Below are 18,747 nucleotides of genomic sequence, written 5' to 3' on the forward strand. Positions count from 1 at the left end.
AAGGGATATCTGTGAGAAGACATTTTAGAAGGAAGAAAGTGAGAAGGTTAATCTGCATTCAAATAAAAATATAGAGCCTAAGGAATTTTTTCTGGAATTGTCATTATACCAATAGGGATTTCTTAAGAAATGCAAATATGTATTGTTTTGCCATGCATAAGGCATTTGTTATCTAAAGATAAGGTACAGGATCCTGTATAAATAGTGAGATTTTTGAGAGCAAAAAGAGTTGGAGTGGGACCAAGTGACTTAAGGAAAAATAAAAATCCATTGAAGTAAGCAAGAACAAGGAGGTAGAATGGAGCTAATGTAGCAGCTGGGACCTTGGGAGCGCTCGGCATGTCTGGGGGGCTGTGAGTGGGGGGGGAGGGTGACAGGGGTGCAGACCTGGGAGGGAAGCTGGTGGCACTCCCTTCTTTGTTGTAACATGACCATGTTTCTGGTGGTGGGATGAGTCAATGTATGAAAAGTGGGGAAGTGCCTGATTCTAAAGCAGTGGTGCAAAGGCTCATCACTCCTTGTGGGCTGAAGCTTATGAAGCACTCACCATGAGTCAGACACGGTATTAAGCACTTTATATACGTCACCCCAATTTAATCCTCCCAGCAACCCTATGGTTCAGGTACAATTACTGTCCTCACTTTACAGGTTAGGAATCAAAGGCACACAGAGGTTAAGAAATTGCTGTCTACACTTGCATGTTCATTGCAGGATTACTCACAATAGTCTAGATATAGATAAGTTAACGTGTCCATCTATGAATGAGTGGATAAAGGAAATATGGTGTATGTCTACACTGCAATATTATCCAGAAAGAGGGAATTCCTGCCATTTGTGACAAAGTGGATGGACCTTGAGGACATTGTGCTAAGTGAAATAAGTCAGACAGAGAAACACAGATATTATATGACCTCACTTATATGTGGAATCTAAAAAAGCCAGACTCAGAGAAACCAAGAGTAGAACGGTGGTTGCCAGGGGCTGGGGACGGGGCGCATGGGGGGAATGGGGAGCTGTTGATCAAAGGACACAGCCTTCCAGTTATAAGATGAATAAGTTCTGGGGATCAAATGTGCAGAATGTACAGAACAATACTGTACAAGGAAAGAAGGAAGGAACGAATTAAGGAAGGAAGGGAAGGAGGAAGGATGGAAGGAAGGAAGGAAGGAGGGAAGGAAGCGGTTAAGGAATTGCTCAGAGTACCATAGCTGACAAGTGCTGAATCTGAGCTGTGCCCTGGAACCAATAAGCCTCTTTGGTCGGTGCCCTTAACCAGTGCTCTAGTATATCCCTCCCTATGTTTTTTTTTTCACCTGCATTGTCTGAACACAGCAGTTAAAAACACACTTAACCATCTTTTAATCTTAGTTTAAATAAAATCAAAGTCAGTAATTAGTCAAAGACATGATTTAATAACTTAATAGTTTTTAATCCAGTTGTAATGTAACGTAGTGCAATATGCCAGGGAAATAGAAGCTTCGAGGCAGATCGTGCAAGGCCTTGTAGATCATGTTAAAAAGGTCCAGTGCTATTCCAGAGGCAGTGAGAAGCATTCAGTTTTAAGTCTTGGAGTCAAGGGGTCACATCTGTGCTTCGGAATTTCCCGCCAATTGCAAAAAGGGGTTTGCATTGGAGGAAGTAAGAGCAAAACTGGGGACATAAAGATCAAGCTGAGGGGTGACATTAAGACCAGAGCATCGGAGATGGATTAGAGGGGACAGTTGAGAATTAAGGAAAGATTAAGGAGTCACCAGTTGGTTGTGGGGAATGAAGGTCAGGTGGGAATCACGTGAGTCTCCCAGGATTCTGTGTGGAACACAGTGTAGTTAGAGATGCAGTTCACCGGGATTGATTCTAATGAAGTGGATTGTACAATGATGTTTTCTTGAGAAGAAAAATGTTTGAATCTTCTCCCTTTTTCCATTTTGGTTTTACTTTACAGCCTTCCCTATTTTCTTTGGTCAAAGCCGTTTTCATTTCATCAGACTTGTCATTCCTTTTGCAGAAGCAATTCCAGCTCTTTTAATACTTCAAACTTTAATGTATGGAACATCTATTCATGTCTTTCTAGATCTTTTAAACAGGCAGCATCTTTGTGCAATTTCCTGGACCCATCGAGTTTGCCCAAGTGCTTGCAAATGCATGTTGTTCAAGGGGATGAATGACTCAGCTAGAAAACTGATGGCTAACCTGTTGAAACTCTTTTGTGATTCCAGGCTGCCCTGGCAGGAGGCACCACCATGATCATTGACTTTGCCATTCCTCACAAAGGCCACTCCCTCATCGAGGCCTTCGAGACCTGGCGAAGCTGGGCTGATCCCAAAGTCTGCTGTGACTACAGCCTTCATGTGGCAGTGACATGGTGGAGCGAGCAGGTGAACCACTGGGGGGTCCAGTTTCTTCCATTTAGTCCTTTAGTCCTTGTTCTGTGCAAAGGTCAAGGAACAGGCAATGTCAAAACGTAAGAAACTGGTGATGTTGGTGGCTTCCTGGAACTCAGAGTTGGAGGGAAGACTTTTCACTGCATACTCTTTTGTACCGTTTGAATTTTGAGTCATGTGAGGTATTATCAACTTAGAAAACTAAAAAAAAATTTAAGGTGTATGAAAGTGGTAGGATAAATCCCTTATACTCATTCACAAAAGACTTTCCTAATATTTAATTCATGAATTGTAAATACTTTAAATGTAATTTTTTTAAGTATTGGACTTCTCAACTTAACAATACAGGACACTTTTAAGCAGTGTTTTCCCGCAGATCGAAACTTTACTTACAAATGTTTTTAATATCTGGGAAAAAACCAAGGAAGGGACAGACTGGGAATGTGTTCAAGGCCTTCTCCTAGCTGTGCACTAACCTGGTGCTCTGCTAACATCAACACCTGGTCAAAGCATTTCAAAACAGAGCTTACACAGCCTTCCGTATCTGCTAATGATGTAGGTCATGGCAGAAATGATAACATGATTCAGACAGAAAAGACAGTTTTGAGAGATGTTAAAATATGTTTATTTTCTTTCCCGTGAAAACTTGTATGTGTACTTTGGAAGGAACTTTGACTTGTGGTTTAAAACAATAACATGTTTTTCCACATTGAACTTAATTCAGAACTCGTTTTGCCAGAAAGGGCTCATGGGATGACTTTATTTGAAGTTACCATGTAACTTATGTCCCTCCTTCCTCCCAAAATTTGGACTGTAGACACCAAGTTAATATAAAACAAGTAATCAGTCTTTAACAGATAGTTCAGCAAACGTAATAGCAAGGTTTATAGTCCAGAGAAAAAAAGTTAATTTTTCCCCAGAAACGCCATTCTAAATGAGGCATCTGATCTCTTTTGTGCTTTTAGGGTCTTCCTACCTTCCTACCTTCCTTCTTCCCTCCCTCCCTCCCTCCCGTCCTTCCTCTCTATCTCCCTTCCTCCTTTCCCTTCTCCCTTCCTCCTTTCCTCCCTCTCTTGTTTTATAAGATAGAGCAAAGGTGAAGATGTTTGCCCTTACCAGTGTTCCTCACACTTTAATATGCAAATGATTACCTGGTGAATATTGTTAAAACACAGATTATGTTCAGTAAGTGTATTAGTTTGCTAGGGCTACTGCAACAAAGAACTACAAACTGGGTGGCTGAAACAACAGAAGTGTACTGTCTCACAGTTCCGGAGGCTAAAAGTCTGAGATCAAGGTGTTGGCAGTGTTGATTCCTTCTGAGGGCTGTAAGGAAGAATCTCTTTCATGCCTCTCACCAGCTTCTGGTGGTTTCCTGACAATCTCTGGTATTCTTTGATTTGAAGGAGCATCACCTGAATTTCTGCCATCATCTTTACATGATGTTCTCTGTGTGTGTGTGTGTGTGTGTGTGTGTGTGTGTGTCTGTGTGTGTGTGTCTGTGTGTGTCTGTGTCTAAATTTCCCCTTTTAACAAAGACACCAATCTTATTGGATTATGGTCCACCCTGCTGACTTCATCTTAATTACATCTGCAATGCCCCTATTTCCAAATGTTGACCTGAAACAAATAGACTGCTGGGTATTTCTCCAGCAAAGATGGGTTTATTTGGGATCAGCAGAGAATTGCAGTTCGGGGTCTGCAAGCTTGGCGAGCCACGTGCAAGTCCCCGCAGGGCAAGAGAAGGAGCAGGCTTTCCTCGAGGGGGAAAGGAAGCTGGGAGGGGGGCTGTAGTAAACAAAGAGTCCGTGATGTTTCATTGGCTGAGTCCTTGCCAAGAAAGGAGTCTTTTTTCTTTTTCCCTGTGTTGACATGCAGGTGTGAGAGCTCCCCCTTCTGGTCTCCCGACATCCGCTTAATTGAGGTTTCTATTTATTAATTTTTTACACAAGCGAGGTCACATTTGGTACTGGGGGTTAGGACTTCAACATATGAATCTGGGGGGGGACACAGTCAACCCATCGCAGTAGGTCTGGGGCAGGGCCTGAGATTCTGCATTTCTAACAAGCTCCCAGGTGATACTGATGGTGCGAGAGCAATACAGTATAGTGAGACTTACCCATGGATATGGATGTGGATGACAGGGATGTTTAACGAGGCCACCTTCAGAAAGGCTCTTCTACTCAGGGAGTAATAGGTATTTCATCTGAGCCATGCAGATCATAACTCCCTTTGGGAACCGCATCGTGTGAATATTCCAACAACGTTTAAAGCAATTTTTTTCTGACTATAAAAATAATAGACTCATGGTAGAAAGTATGAACTTACAAAGAAGCTTAAAAAAATGAGGTACACTATCGCAAGTCCCGCCCTTACTGTCGTCACTTAATGGATCTTGGAACCCATTCCATCATTTCAGTGATGCCATTCTCAGCATTTTGGTGTTTGCCGTTTCTTTTCATGCATTTATTCATCCAACAAAAAGCTACTGAGTGGCCACTATGGACCAGGCACTATTCTAGGATATAGCAATGGACAAACTGTACAAAGGCCCTGCTCTTACGGGGTGGAAATTCTAGAGGAGGAGGCAGGCCATCAACAAGTAACTATATTATATGCCAGGTGATAAAGCGCCATGGAGGAAAGTAAGGAAAATTAGTAAAGGAATAAATAGTGGTGGAAGTGAGTAACTTAACATGTGATATTGTGATTTTTTAAAACTTTGCTGATTCAGTAGGGAAAAATTGCGTTGTTTTATTTTGTACTTTTATTTTAATAAATTTATTTGTTTATTTATGGTTGCGTAGGGTCTTTGTTGCTACACGCGGGCTTTCTCTACTTCCTGGTGAGCGGGGGCTACTCTTCATTGCTGTGTGTGGGCTTCTCATTGCAGTGGCTTCTCCTGTTGTGGAGCACAGACTCTAGGCACGTGGGCTTCGGTAGTTGTGGCTCGCAGGCTCGGTAGTTGTGGCTCGCAGGCTCAGTATCTGTGGCTCGTGGGCTCTAGAGCACAGGCTCAGCAGTTGTGGCGCACGGGCTTAGTTGCTCTGTGGCATGTGGGATCTTCCTGGATCGAACCCATGTCCCCCGCATTGGCAGGTAGATTCCTAACCACTGTGCCACCAGGGAAGTCCCTATTTTATACTTTTTAATCAGTAGGAAAGTTAACATTTTTTCCATGTTTATTAGTCATTTGTATTTACTGTTTGAACTGTAACATTTTTTTACCTAGAATGTTAGGGTTTTTCTTATCAAGTAGAAACAGCAATAACTCTTTTTAAATTTTTTATTAACTAAGAGCTACAATCCTATGTCTGTTATATATTTTTATGTTTTGTCGTATATTTTTGTTTTATATTTTATGTTATATATATGTATGTGTGTGTGTGTGTGTGTTTTTTAACATGTAGAAATTCAAGCAATTTTATTTGATCGTCTTCTGACTTTTCCTTTGAATTTTTTAGTCTTTGTTGAAACTAGAATTGGACCTGCAAGGGCAATTACTAAGCTAGTTTTGATCTTAACTTGTCCCTTACGGTTGGCGTGACGTTGCGATTTATAATAAGAAATGCATATCTGGTCTCCGTCCCCATTTCTGGCACAGAGCTCCTAAAACCCTTGGAATTTCCTAAGTGATGAGAGCAACAAAGGTGTCTTTTATTATGGTAAAGAGGTGATTTTTAGACCCCACCTAAAGATGGGGACTGATTGCCCCAGGAGCCAACTGTATTATTAGAGGGTTGAAAATTTCAGTCCCACCCAGCTGACCTGGAGGGGAGGGGAGAGGGGCTGGAGGCTGGATCAGTTGCCAGTGGCCAATGCTTTAATCAATCATGACTGTGTAATTGAGCCTCCCCCACAACCTAAAAGGGTAGGATTTGGAGAGCTTCCAGGATGCTGACCGATTGGAGATTTGGGGAGAGTGGCGCTCTCAGAGAGGGCATTCAAGCCCCGTGTGCTTTCCCCATTCCTTGCCCTAGGACATACCTCTTCCATCCAGATGTTCATCTATATCCCTTATCGTATCCTTTTATCATAAGCTGGTGATCCAGTAAGTAAAATGTTTCTCTGAGTTCTGTGAACCGCTTTAGCAAATTAATTGAATCCAAGGAGGGGGTTGTGGGAAGCTCTCACTTATAGCCAGTTGGTCAGAAGTGCAGGTGACAACCTGGACACCCCATAGCACTGAACCCTTAACTTGTGGAACACAGTGCAGTCTACCTGTGGTGCAGGTAGATAGTGTGAAAATTGAGTTTAATTGTAGGATACACCTCAGCTGGTGTCTGGAGAGCCACTTGGTGAGGGTGGGGAACCTCCCCACCTCCACACATTGGAATCGGTGATCAGAACCTTTTAGTTGGCAACACAGAAGGCTCCTGAGGCTTCTGACAGGTCCAGAGTCACTCAACTCCCAGGAGCTGCCAGTGGCTCAGTCTGCATCTTCCACTACCTGCATCTCTGAACTCATCCTGTAGGTTTCAGATTTGACCCCAAACCCTTACTTCACATTAGCTCTGATTCCTTCTAGAGACACAATTGCCTCTCTTGCTGCCAGTGGCTTCGTTTTCATGTTCTAGAATAATTTCTTCTCATCAGGAGATAGATGCTGAGAATTTCGTAAAGTATAACAGTGAAGTATTTGGGGGAAATACTGTTAACTCTTTCATGATTTAAAAGTATTGTAGGGACTTACTTCCCTGGTGGTCCAATGGCTAAGACTCTGCACTCCCAATGCAGGGGGCCTGGGTTCGATCCCTGGTCAGGGAACTAGATCCCACATGCCGCAACTAAAGATCCCGCCTGCTGCAACTAAGACCCAGAGCAGCCAAAATAAATAAATAATTTTTAAAAATAAAAGTATCGTAACAAAAGCAATTCATCGATGAAATGAGGTCTAACCTAGGGGAAAGATCAAGACCTTCATTACATTTTTCTGGAGTCCAACTGATGTCCTTATTTTACTTCACTTTCTTATGAATGCAAGAATTTGGAGAATGCTGATATTATCTTTAAATTAAAGAGTAACATTCTGCTGTGGGTTTTGTGCCCTTTTAGGTTAAAGAAGAAATGAAAATCCTTACCCAAGATAAAGGTGTGAACTCCTTCAAGATGTTTATGGCCTATAAAGATCTGTACATGCTGAGAGATGTGGAGCTGTACAAGGTCTTCTCTTGGTGCAAGGAAATTGGAGCAATTGCTGAAGTTCATGCAGAAAATGGAGACCTAATTGCAGAGGTAAGTAACTGCCTTCCAGAGCTTCCACAGAAATGAAAATGGCCATAACTTAAGGTGAGGACGACTGGCCCCATGTAGGTAAATTCATTTAATGGATTGGAAGAAAGGAAATTCAGAAACTAATTTTATGTGGCTTGGAAACGCTTGACTTGAATTACTTGCTGTCCGGCTCCGAGTTTTTTGCAGGTGGTATATGTATTGGAATGAGGAGTTCCCTTTTTTGAGATCAGTTATTAGATCTCAGACAAGGTTTATTCTAAAAACACAAATATTTTTCTTTGTGTCCCCAGCATTTTTTTTTTTTTTAGGTAGCTCAAGCTGCTGGTTCAAAATGCCGAAGTGTGGACATTGGTGAAATCTGATGACTAAAGCAGTGCATTAGGTAGCTGTTTAAAGCCCCATTCTTTTCAGAAACTGGGTATTAAAATGTGCTGTGGAGGAATCTAGATGATATTTCTCATGTTAATTCCGTTATTAATGCCCAAAGGGTACACCATCTGCAAGATTTAAAGAGCTGTCTCTTACCCTTTATATTAGCTGATCTTTCTGTCTCCCTGGGCTCAGTTCCCATTAAAGTCAGTGAGATGGAGGCCCCGTGGCCAGGATGGGGGGTGGGCGGTGGGCAGGGGGGTTGATAAGAGGAAAACGTGAGCTGTAAGCTCAAACACACCAGGTTTAAACTGGACTCTTCCGCGTCCTAGCTGTGTGACACCAGGCGAGTCATTTTGACACTCTGAGTCTTGACTTCTGGACTGTTTTGTAAGGAAGGAATAACCCTTTTAGGGAGAGGAAATACTGGTCTAATATCACTCCGTGGATCGGGGAAGAAGGCAATGAAGAGAATGAATCAGTAAAACATAGAACTAACTACATAATCGCATGAGTCGCTTCATCAAGGATATAATATGGGGGACTAGAATACTTTGTTTTATTATATTTTGTTCTGAACCAATAAAAAGCCTTAAATATGGACACTACTTTTCAAAGACTGTGATTAGAACAGACCTCATATCTTTGTCACCTTTTCAATCAAAATAATTTGTGAAATATGTATATGAAAAATTAACATATGCTTTGAGAGTAGTAGATTATTTTTACCCAAAACACACACTGTCTCCGCACACATTCACACACACCTATACCTAATAGATCTAAAATAAAAGCCTGGCAGTGCATTCGTTTCACAACAAAATTGTAGGAGTTGTCGTTAGTAAACCTTTCTCACCGGTGTGTATGTTCCTGCTGCCTTTTCTAGGGAGCAAAGAAGATGTTGGCTTTGGGGATAACGGGTCCTGAGGGCCATGAGCTGGGCCGCCCAGAAGCGGTGGAGGCAGAAGCCACGCTGAGAGCCATCACCATAGCCGGCGCCGTGAACTGCCCTCTGTGTGTCGTGCACGTGATGAGCAAGTCCGCAGCAAGGGTGATAGCAGATGCCAGGAGGGATGGTAATTCCTGAACTGTAGCCTCGCTTACAACTAGTACTGTTAGCTAAAGTGTAAGGTAAAATAACGCCAACCCCTGCTTTTGCTTATCAGAAAGTTGCCCATGAATTCCCACAACTTTTCTTTCTTTTTTATTTTGAATTTTAGTTTTTTATACAGAAGGTTCCTATTATGTTTTTTTTTTTTTATTTTTTTTATTTTTATTTTTTTTTCCTATTATGTTTTATACATGTTGGTGTATATATGTCAATCCCAATCCCAACGTTTCTTCCTCCCTTTTTATTAGCATCCTTTCTGTGTTCTTGCAGCCTTACACGTCTGTCTGTTTCTGCCCTCTCCAGCCGCAAGCCCCGCCCTTCACACCACTAACTGCCAACTCTCCAGTGAACTTTACAGAAGCTTCCCTGGCTCTTAGGCACCTCCACTAGCCCTTCCAGTACCTGAATCAGGGTCAGGCAGGGCACACAGTAGGTACTCCACAAATTTCTTTTGAATCGAATTGATTCATCTCACAGCAACTTGATTGTTGGCGCGATTGAAGCAATTATCCAAATAGTGTTTTTATGACAATTATTTTAAGATTTTTAAAGCAAAGTTATGTTTACTCCACATTGCTTAATTGTCTCACTTCGATAGTGTAATTTTATGTGTAAACAGTCATCTTAAAAGAAGGAGAAAATCTCCTGTTTTTGATAAGAATTGAACATGGAAATAATTTTATTCACTGGCCTGTCCTGGGAAAGGAAGAATGAAAAACAAATAAGGTGTGTTTTATTCAGTAGTTTAGACCCTCCTGGGATGTGGTAGTCGTTTCTATCTCTCACTTTTAGGAACCCAGATAATCAGAAATAGTTGTGTAAATCATCCTGGCTGTTTGTTTTTTTTAACCTGAAACTGGCTGCATTTTTATAACATTGATCTTAAAAACTATGAAAATAGATTTGGCATGTCTATAATTGACACTAAAATAATTTTTTTCAAAATTGCTTCTTGTTGCTTGAGTTTCAATAAGGATTTTGTGCAAGCTAAATGCATTTTTTTTTTTTTTTTTTTTTTTTTTGCGGTATGCGGGCCTCTCACCGTTGTGGCCTCTCCCGTTGTGGAGCACAGGCTCCGGACGCGCAGGCTCAGCGGCCATGGCTCACGGGCCCAGCCGCTCCGCGGCATGTGGGATCTTCCCGGACCGGGGCACGAACCCGCGTCCCCTGCATCGGCAGGCGGACTCTCGACCACTGCGCCACCAGGGAAGCCCCCTAAATGCATTTTTAAATGTAATATATCAGTATCGTGTATTGAGTCACCTCAGTTTCACACAGGAGTTAATAAGGTCTTACTACCAGCCATTTCTGGTTGCTTTTTTTCCCCACATATAGTATAATTTCAGTATAAAAGAGCACACCACTTCAAAAAGAATCTGTACTTCAATTTTAAGTTATAGCTTTAGGTTTTGCCACCAGATGGCGCTGTTGCTAGCTCTGTGAAATTGGTTTTCTCTATTTGCTTTGCAAGTGGTGTACCGTGTCCCATAGCCTCTCAGTCAGGTCCGTAACGTCAGAATATGGTTTAACAAACAGCAAAATCAGCAGAAATGGTCAATCTTAACCCACCAGCAGTCTGTGATTTTGCCAGTTGTGTCAGGAAACAGTTTCTCGATTTGAGTATTTATTTTGCATTGGGATAGAATTCCATTAGCAGCGGAGTAAGTCTAGGGAAGGTTTTAGAATGTAAATTGTAGGCAGAAAACTATTAAAATTAAATATGAATATTTTAATTTAAATTATTTTTAAATATAATTTTTTATTTTGAATATGGAAAACACTTACCTGGCCCAAAAGTCAAAGTGATATACTAAAAGATATATTCTCAAAAAAAAAATAAAATAAAAAAATAAAAGATATATTCTCAGAGATATCTTGCTTCCTTCCCTAGCTTCTTCATCACATACCCATAAGTAATTATTTTTATTAATTTATTTCTGGCCTACCCTGTAGTGTTTCTCTTTATGAAAAAGGAACATATGTATATTCTTATTTCTCTTTCTTTCCTACTTGAAAGGTAAAATCCGTAGTGTGCTGTATCTTGTTTTTTCCTACTTGAAAATATGTCCTAAAGGTCAGCTCACATTAGGTATAGAGAGCTTCCTCATTCTTGTTTACAGGTGCAGAGGATGCCACTGTATTTGTTCAACTAGTCTCTAATTATGGATATTTGGGTCGTTTCCAGTCTTTAGCTGTTACAAATAGAACCACAGTGATGTCCTTTGCCTATGCTATTTCATATTTGTGGAAGGTGTATTAGTCTCCTATTACTGCTGTAACAAATTACAGCAAACCTAATGGCTTAAAGCAACACAAATTTATTATCTTACAGCTCTGGAGGTCGGAAGTCTGCAGTCGGTCACACTGGGCTGAAACCAAGGTGTTAGCAGAGCTGTGTTCCTTCTGGAGACTCTAGGGGGTATGCCCTTCCTTGCCTTCTCTAGCTTCTAGAGACCACCTACATTCCTTGCTTCCTGTCTCCCTTCCTCCATTTTCACAGCCAGCAATGGTGGATGGAGAACATTGCATTATCCTGATCTCTCTTCTACTTTAAGGGTCCTTGGATGATATTGAACCCACCTAATTAATTCAGGATAATCTCCCTATCTCAAGATCCTTAATTTACTCACATTGGTGAAGTCCCTTCTGCCAAGTAGGGTTAACATATTCACAGGTTATGGGGACATCTTTGGGGCGCCATTATTCTGTCTCTCACAAAAGCGTAGCCTCAGGGAAGAGTCCTAGAAATGAGAACCTGGAAATGGTTCAAAGGGCAAGTGCATATCTACTTTTTGGACGTTGTTAAATCCCTTTGCAAAGGGGTTGTAAACATGAAATACTTAAAACGTCAGCCCAGATGCTCTAGTTGAGTCAGATTTACTGTAATAACACTTGTGAAAATACTCTAACGTGCAATCATCAGAGGCAGCAGAGGTCCAGAATAAATTAGCACGAGAGATTGTTCCATCACTGGCATGTGACCTCTCACAGGTGGTCAAGCAGTGTCAATCCATTCACATGGTGACTGCATCAGCCAATCCAAGGGCAGGTCCATGGGGAGTACAGAGTGACAAGAGCTGGTGGACACACTGAGCTTTTACAGAAGATTACTCTGTACGCATTTTTTTTTAAGTTATTCTTAAAATTTATTATTTACTTATTTATTTTGGCTGCATTGGGTCTTCGTTGCGGTGCACGGGCTTCTCATTGTGGTGGCTTCTCGTTGTGGCGCACGGGCTCTAGGCACAGGGGCTTCAGTAGTTGCAGCACACCGGCTCAGCAGCTGTGGCATGCAGGCCCTAGGGAGTGTGGGCTTCAGTAATTGTGGCTTGTGGGCTCTAGAGCACAGGCTCAATAGTTGTGGCACACAGGCTTAGTTTCTCCGTGGCATGTGGGATCTTCCCAGACCAGGGATCGAACCTGTGTCCCCTGCATCGGCAGGTGGATTCTTAACCATTGCACCACCAAGGAAGTCCCATGTATGCATTTATTATCTAATGTAATTTCTGAACATAAAAGAGCAAGATACATCGATTCATTGTTATCTTGTTTAAAGAAGAAAAAATTCAGCCTTATAGATCTGTAATACGAACATCTGGAAATACCTTTGCCAGCCCATTCCATCATCTAGGGCCTTGCCACTCAGAGTGTGGTCCCTGGAACACAGTGCTGACATCCCGTGAGAGCTCGTTAGCAATGCAGGTCCTTGGACCCCATCCCAGATGCACTGAATCAGAATGTCCCCTTATAACTAGAACCCCAGGTGATTCCTATGCGTATTGAATTTGAGACTCACTGCCCAAGGAGGCACAAAAGACACCCAATTAGTAATTGTCTCTATTGTAGTTGCCTAGCAATTCAATGCTCTTATTACCTTGGATTTTATAGTTGAATTGCCAACTATATACCCCAAAGATAGCGACCTGAGGGGTTAATGATTATAACAGCTAACTTTGTTGAGTGCTTAATATGTGCTTGGCACATATTTTAATATATCTTTTATATCATTTCAAGTTTTATTATATATTATCTGATCACTGCATTGTAATATACAATATTTTTTTAATTGTCATAACAATGCTTCAAGCTAAATTTTATCACTGTTTTGTGACAGATGAAATTGAGGCTTGGGAAAGTTTGGTAAATTAAGCCCAAGATCACTTTACTAGTACGTCCTAAACCTGAAATTCAAGTCTATCCAACTCCAAAGCCCACATTTTTTATTACCCTCCACTCTGTTCCAGAAGAAATCAGTTTACAGAGTTGGGAAATGCAGATACCAAGTTTATATTTAATTGGTTTTGTTTATTGGCCTTACATTTTTAACAAATTTATTTAAAATATTGCCATCATTTTGTTATTTTTTTAATCATTGTTAAAAGAAGAAAACATTCCAGAAATGGAAATGATCAAGAATGTATTAAGTGAAGAGTAAACATCTTCTGTCTCTCTCAGCTCAGTCCTTGGAACTAGCAATTTTTAACCATGTCTATTTTTTTGGTGGTTTCCTTCAAATTTCTAAACCATAAATTTGTAAGTAGTGACCTATAAATTTTTGACAGTATCACTTGACTCTGAGTGATGAAAAAGGAACAGTCTAGCCTACATAAATCTTACCTCTCACCTCCTGAGTTTTGTTAGTAGTAAATGTTCACTTCAGGTAATATTACTTAAATTTATGTGTTTTGGCTATTTTTTGTGTGTGGTATCTCTTTATTCTCTACTAGGCTGAAAAGGAATTGAGAGGCCCAGCATCACCCTCTCTTCCCTCTCCTGACTTCTTTCAGCTGTATTATTATCTTTACATGGACAGGAGTTACAGCGTTTTCAGTTGGCTCCAGGACTAGAATCAGGTCTTCCAAGCTTTGTCTATAGGTCTAAAATTTAGAACTGTTATAAAGTAAGATTGTGGAAATATTCTTCTTGGTAGAAACAATTCAGGAGAAGAGAAACTCAGAGGAATTTATATCACTTAACTTGAGAGTGAAAGCTAATGTCATTTAACTCTTGGAGAGGCCAGGTGTCAAGGTGAAGTGGGTTTCCTTTCCTACACTCCCATAAGATTAACGGCATGCCTTATTTTAGTTTGCTACATATTTAGATCATTATTGTCTTGTCTTTTTTTTGGCTTGGAATTTTTCCAATTAGCTCTTTTTAATATAGGTTCAGAAAAGAAACATGTACACCTCCTTTACTATATCATGAAGACTTTCCAGCTTCTACCTCATACCTTCTATTGAATGGAATCAGCTTCTGTTGAAATGAATCAGCTCTTCTTGCAGAGATATTTTTTTAGGAGGAGAATCTTTTGGCTTTCTGCTTTATTTTAATACTTTCCAAGCTGTAGAGATGGCATCCTTGGATTTCTTTTCACAGAATCCTAGGTTGGATATACTGTTTCTTGGTTCCCATCTCTCCCCTTTTCTTGAATTACTGTGAAGATTCTCATGTGATTTTTTAAAAAAATATTTATTTACTTAGTTATTTCGCTGCATCGGGTCTTAGTTGCTGTGGCACACGGGCTCCAGAGTGCTCGGGCTTAGTTGCCCTGCAGCATGTGGGATCTTAGTTCCCTGTGTCCCCTGCCTTGGAAGGCAGATTATTAACCACTGGGCCACCAGGGAAGTCCCTCTCATGTGAGTTTTAAAGGAAGAGTGTTAGAAGGTAAATTTTCTGATTCTTTGTCCTCAAGCTTGTTTGCAACTTGAACGGACATAGAATTCTAGGTTCAGAATTATTTCCTTGTGAATTATAAGGGCACCATTTCATTCCCTTCTGGTGTCTAGTGTTACTGATACATAGACAAATGCCAATAAAATTCATGTCCTTTTGTCACTCTTTTCACCATCTGGAAGATTTTTATATTTTCTCTTCATTTTAGACCTCCAGAATTTATATTAAGACTATGTTTAGCGGTAGGATTTTAAAAATTCACCTTCATGTTCAGATGTCTGTTTAATCTGAAGGCTCTTTGATTCTGAACATTTTTCTTCTATTATTTCCTTCATATTAATTTTCTCTGTTCCTCTCTTGGAACTCCACTAGAAGACCTCTTGAACTAAGCCTCCATGTCCTTTAACTACTTTCACCTTTAAAAAAACCTGATTTTTGCTCTATATTTTAGGAAAGGATTTTGTTTACTTCTTCTTTCCTTCTAATAAACTTTCATTTTGGTAATCATATATTTATTTCCAAGAAAACACTTTTCCTTCAATGGATGAGATCTTTTTGACCTCATTAGAATACTAACAGAGATTTTTTTTTTTTAAATTCTGTTTTCTGGATCATCTTGTTTCTTGCTGAGTCAATTTTTCAGTTTTTTTTTTTAAACATCTTGGCCCTTCTTTTTATGTTGTTTGTTTTTTCTTTAAGTGTCTGGTGATCTTGGGCTGTCTGTATTCATGACTGGACAGTTCAGGTGATTAGAGTAGGGAGCTGGTGTGGATCCCCCTCTGCTGGTGAGTAGGCCCCGCCCCCAAATGAGAGCACCAACAGTGAGACTGTGAACTTTGTGAATGTAAATGGGGCATGGTTACTGGTGAGCTTCGGTTTTCAGGTGAGCTTCACTCTGTAGCATCAGCACCACCTTAGAAAGCTTTATTCCCCAGGCAGAGGGCGGGATGAGGGCTAACTGCCCCAACTCATCCCCTTCCCTGCAGTAGGAGGAATGTCTGTCATGACCCTTCTGCTCGTTTGAGTTCAAGCTGTAGCTGCCTCTACTTTCCTTAATAAGCGTTGCCATCCCATCTGCTTTCTGTCTTCCTACAATCTATCATAACCTCTGGTCGGCCATGGTTCCTCTTTTATTCTCAGCACCGTTTTGGATTTTGTTCATCTGTTGTACATCTTCACCGGGGTTTGATGTGAACTGGAAAGCCAGAGACGGGAATGCATTTTCAGTCCATCAGCTTTCTTTCAAAGCCTGCGGTTTCCCTAACCATGATATTTCATTTTAGCGTTCAGCACCTGCAATAAAAAGTGAAAAGCAGGTTACAGGGAAAAGAAGAAAGCTTTCACATGCAAGCCATGGAAAGCTGAGTTGCCTTTGACCGTTTGCAAGGAATTTCAATTTCATGCTTATTTCAAGTCTCAGTTAATCTAAGTTGGGTAACTAGGTTAGTTCCCATCTTTACTGTGAGAAGCCACTTTTGCAAAAATGAGGCAAGAGAATCAGAAGGCTGTCCCTAGAGTGTTATCCTTTTCTTCCAGAAGCAGAATCCCCCCTCCCTTGCTCCATACCCCCAGTATAAAGTTGGACCAACCAGCTGAAATTGTATCTCATATAGAAGTTCCCACCTACCACTCTTAGACCTCTCTTACTCACTGTACTCTAGTCTTTGTGCAGATAGTATATGTGTCCATATATGTCATTTGTTTCAGTGACAGAGGTACTTTTTACTTTGGTTTGAATAGCTTTGGGTATCGACGTTCCTTTTCTGCCGTGTATTGACATGTGGAATTAATAGTGTTTAAAAAGACATATTGTTCACCTCTCCTTCCCACCTCCCAGTAAAACTTGCATGCACGTGGATTCATTTTTTTTCTGGTGCTTTGCTTAGAATGGTGGCAGTTTCTCCCAGCAACTTACTTGCTGCCCTCTTTGGTGTATATCTGTTATAATAAATTTGTTTACCAATTAATGACTGAAATTTTCAATACTGTTTTTTAGTTCCCTGTTTAACTTGTTTTAATTTACCTTAATAAAACTCATTCTATTTTACATCCATATTCGTGTCTTTAGGGTATAAATTTGACTCTCACTTGAACTTATTAATAAAATGTTTTCTTTATGCTTTTCATAAAAAACCAAGTTATTGGACACCTAATATGTGCTTGGCACTGTGCTTTTGGCATTGGATTTGCAAAAATGATTAAGATAACTTTGGTTCTCAGGTAGCTTCCAGTGAACTGGGCTACATGATGGTTGGGGGTTTTTTGTTTGCTTTGCTTTGCTTTGGTTTTGGTTTTCCATGTTGTAGAAAGCTTTATTTTCCAGGCTTATTGCTGTAAAATATAAACTTCTCTTACAGGGAGGTTTAGATGTCCTATTTTCCATTTTATTTAAACTCTGCCCCCCGCCCCTCCAGCGTATTTCTCTTGTATTTGGGGACTAACAGGGAGAAAGGGCCACACAGAGGCCACTCTCTGCCCATGTGGTCACACTGCCCCCTGCTTGTTGGTGCTGAATAGAGAAAACCAAATCTCACACAAGTACGATGAGCTGATGCTTGGCAACCAGTACTTTTCCTAAGAAAGGGTTGAAGTGTGCCCGAGTTAAGATGGATTGGAATCTCAGGCTTCCTTTTTCTTTCTTGTGCATGAACATCTGAACATCCCTTGTCCTTTAAATTTAGAACAAGATGATTTACCTTATGTCCAACTGCAAAGCAGTTCAAGACTGCCCATTTTAAAAGATTAAAAAAAAGAAGAAGAAGAATTGTGTAACCATAAGGAAACTAACATTTGTAGAATATGTTTGTTTGCTGCTCTAACAAAGTACCACAGACTGGGTGGCTTAAAACAACGGAAATTAATTTTCTCACAGTCCTGGAGGATAGAAGTTCAAGACCTAAGTGTTGGCAACATTGGTTTACCTGTGGGCACTGAAGGAAGGATGCGTGCGCTCCAGACCTCTCTCCTTGGCTTAGAAGGGCTGTCTCCTCCTTGTGTCTTCACATTGTCTTCCCTCTGTGTGTGTGTGTGTGTGTCCAGATTTCCTCTCCTTATAAGGACCCCAGTTGTATTGAATGAGGGCTCACTTCTAATGACCTTATTTTAACCTAATTACCTCTTTAAAGCGCCCTATCTCCAAATACAATCACATTCTGAGATCCTGGGGGTTAGGACTTTAACATGTGAATTTTGACAAGGGACACAATTCAGCTCATAACATGAAGTGACTCCAGGATCCCAGGAAGATGCTAGATATTTTCGTATATGTTAAGTTGTTTGATCCTCACAAAATTGCAACACTAGAGGGACGTTATGATCCCATTTCATAGATGAGAAAAACTGAGACCAAGAGCAATGACTCATCGTGCACAAGGTCACCAACTAAAAGCAAAATCAGGATTTGAACCTGAATCTGTGTGATCTACTTTATTATGCTGCTTCTGCGTATTTTCCTTCTCAATTATTTTCTTTCGTTGTAAGTGTAATATTTTGAATCCAGACAAAGCCCGGGAAGGTTCTACTTTTTCCTTCTAGCCGGGAGAAATTATTTTTATAAAAGTTTGTTTGGCAGCCGGTGCTTCCACTCCGGGGCACCTATGCCAGCTTCTCTGCATCTTTCAACCTTTTCTAAAAGATCCCATGACTTAATTAAATGCTGCTCCCAAATTCAGACAAGATGTTAACATCTGCTCTATCACTTTCATCTAATAAACAGTGGGCTGTCTGGTCAGGGATGGGGGGTAGTTTTGGTTGGTTGGACATGTTTCACTATTTGGAAATCGTAACAATCTCTCAGAGAGCAGAACTCCTTTAACTGGGAGATTGCATCATAACTGAAGGTTTTTTTTTTGGTTTTGAGCTAAATGATGGAGAAAGAAGGAGAGAACACGTATGGGGAGACAGGATACAACATAATGTGAAACTGGCTGAGACAGTGGGAGGATATTTTTTTTTTTTTTTTTTTTTTTTTTTTTTTTT

General features: G+C 40.6%; 1 protein-coding gene across 2 annotated transcripts in view; it reads left to right on the forward strand.

The window, feature by feature from the left end:
* Positions 1–18,747, forward strand: part of DPYS (dihydropyrimidinase) — an 82,095-nt gene that overhangs the window by 12,441 nt on the left and 50,907 nt on the right. For both annotated transcript variants that reach the window (XM_024756335.1, XM_024756334.1), the window contains exons 2-4: positions 2,217–2,375; positions 7,437–7,616; positions 8,872–9,061. In XM_024756335.1, coding sequence (XP_024612103.1) covers positions 2,217–2,375; positions 7,437–7,616; positions 8,872–9,061 — 529 coding nt within the window. The remainder of the gene's footprint in view (positions 1–2,216; positions 2,376–7,436; positions 7,617–8,871; positions 9,062–18,747) is intronic.

The sequence above is a fragment of the Neophocaena asiaeorientalis genome, unplaced genomic scaffold (genome assembly GCF_003031525.2).
Source record: "Neophocaena asiaeorientalis asiaeorientalis breed wild unplaced genomic scaffold, Neophocaena_asiaeorientalis_V1.1 scaffold496, whole genome shotgun sequence".
NCBI lineage: Eukaryota > Metazoa > Chordata > Mammalia > Artiodactyla > Phocoenidae > Neophocaena > Neophocaena asiaeorientalis.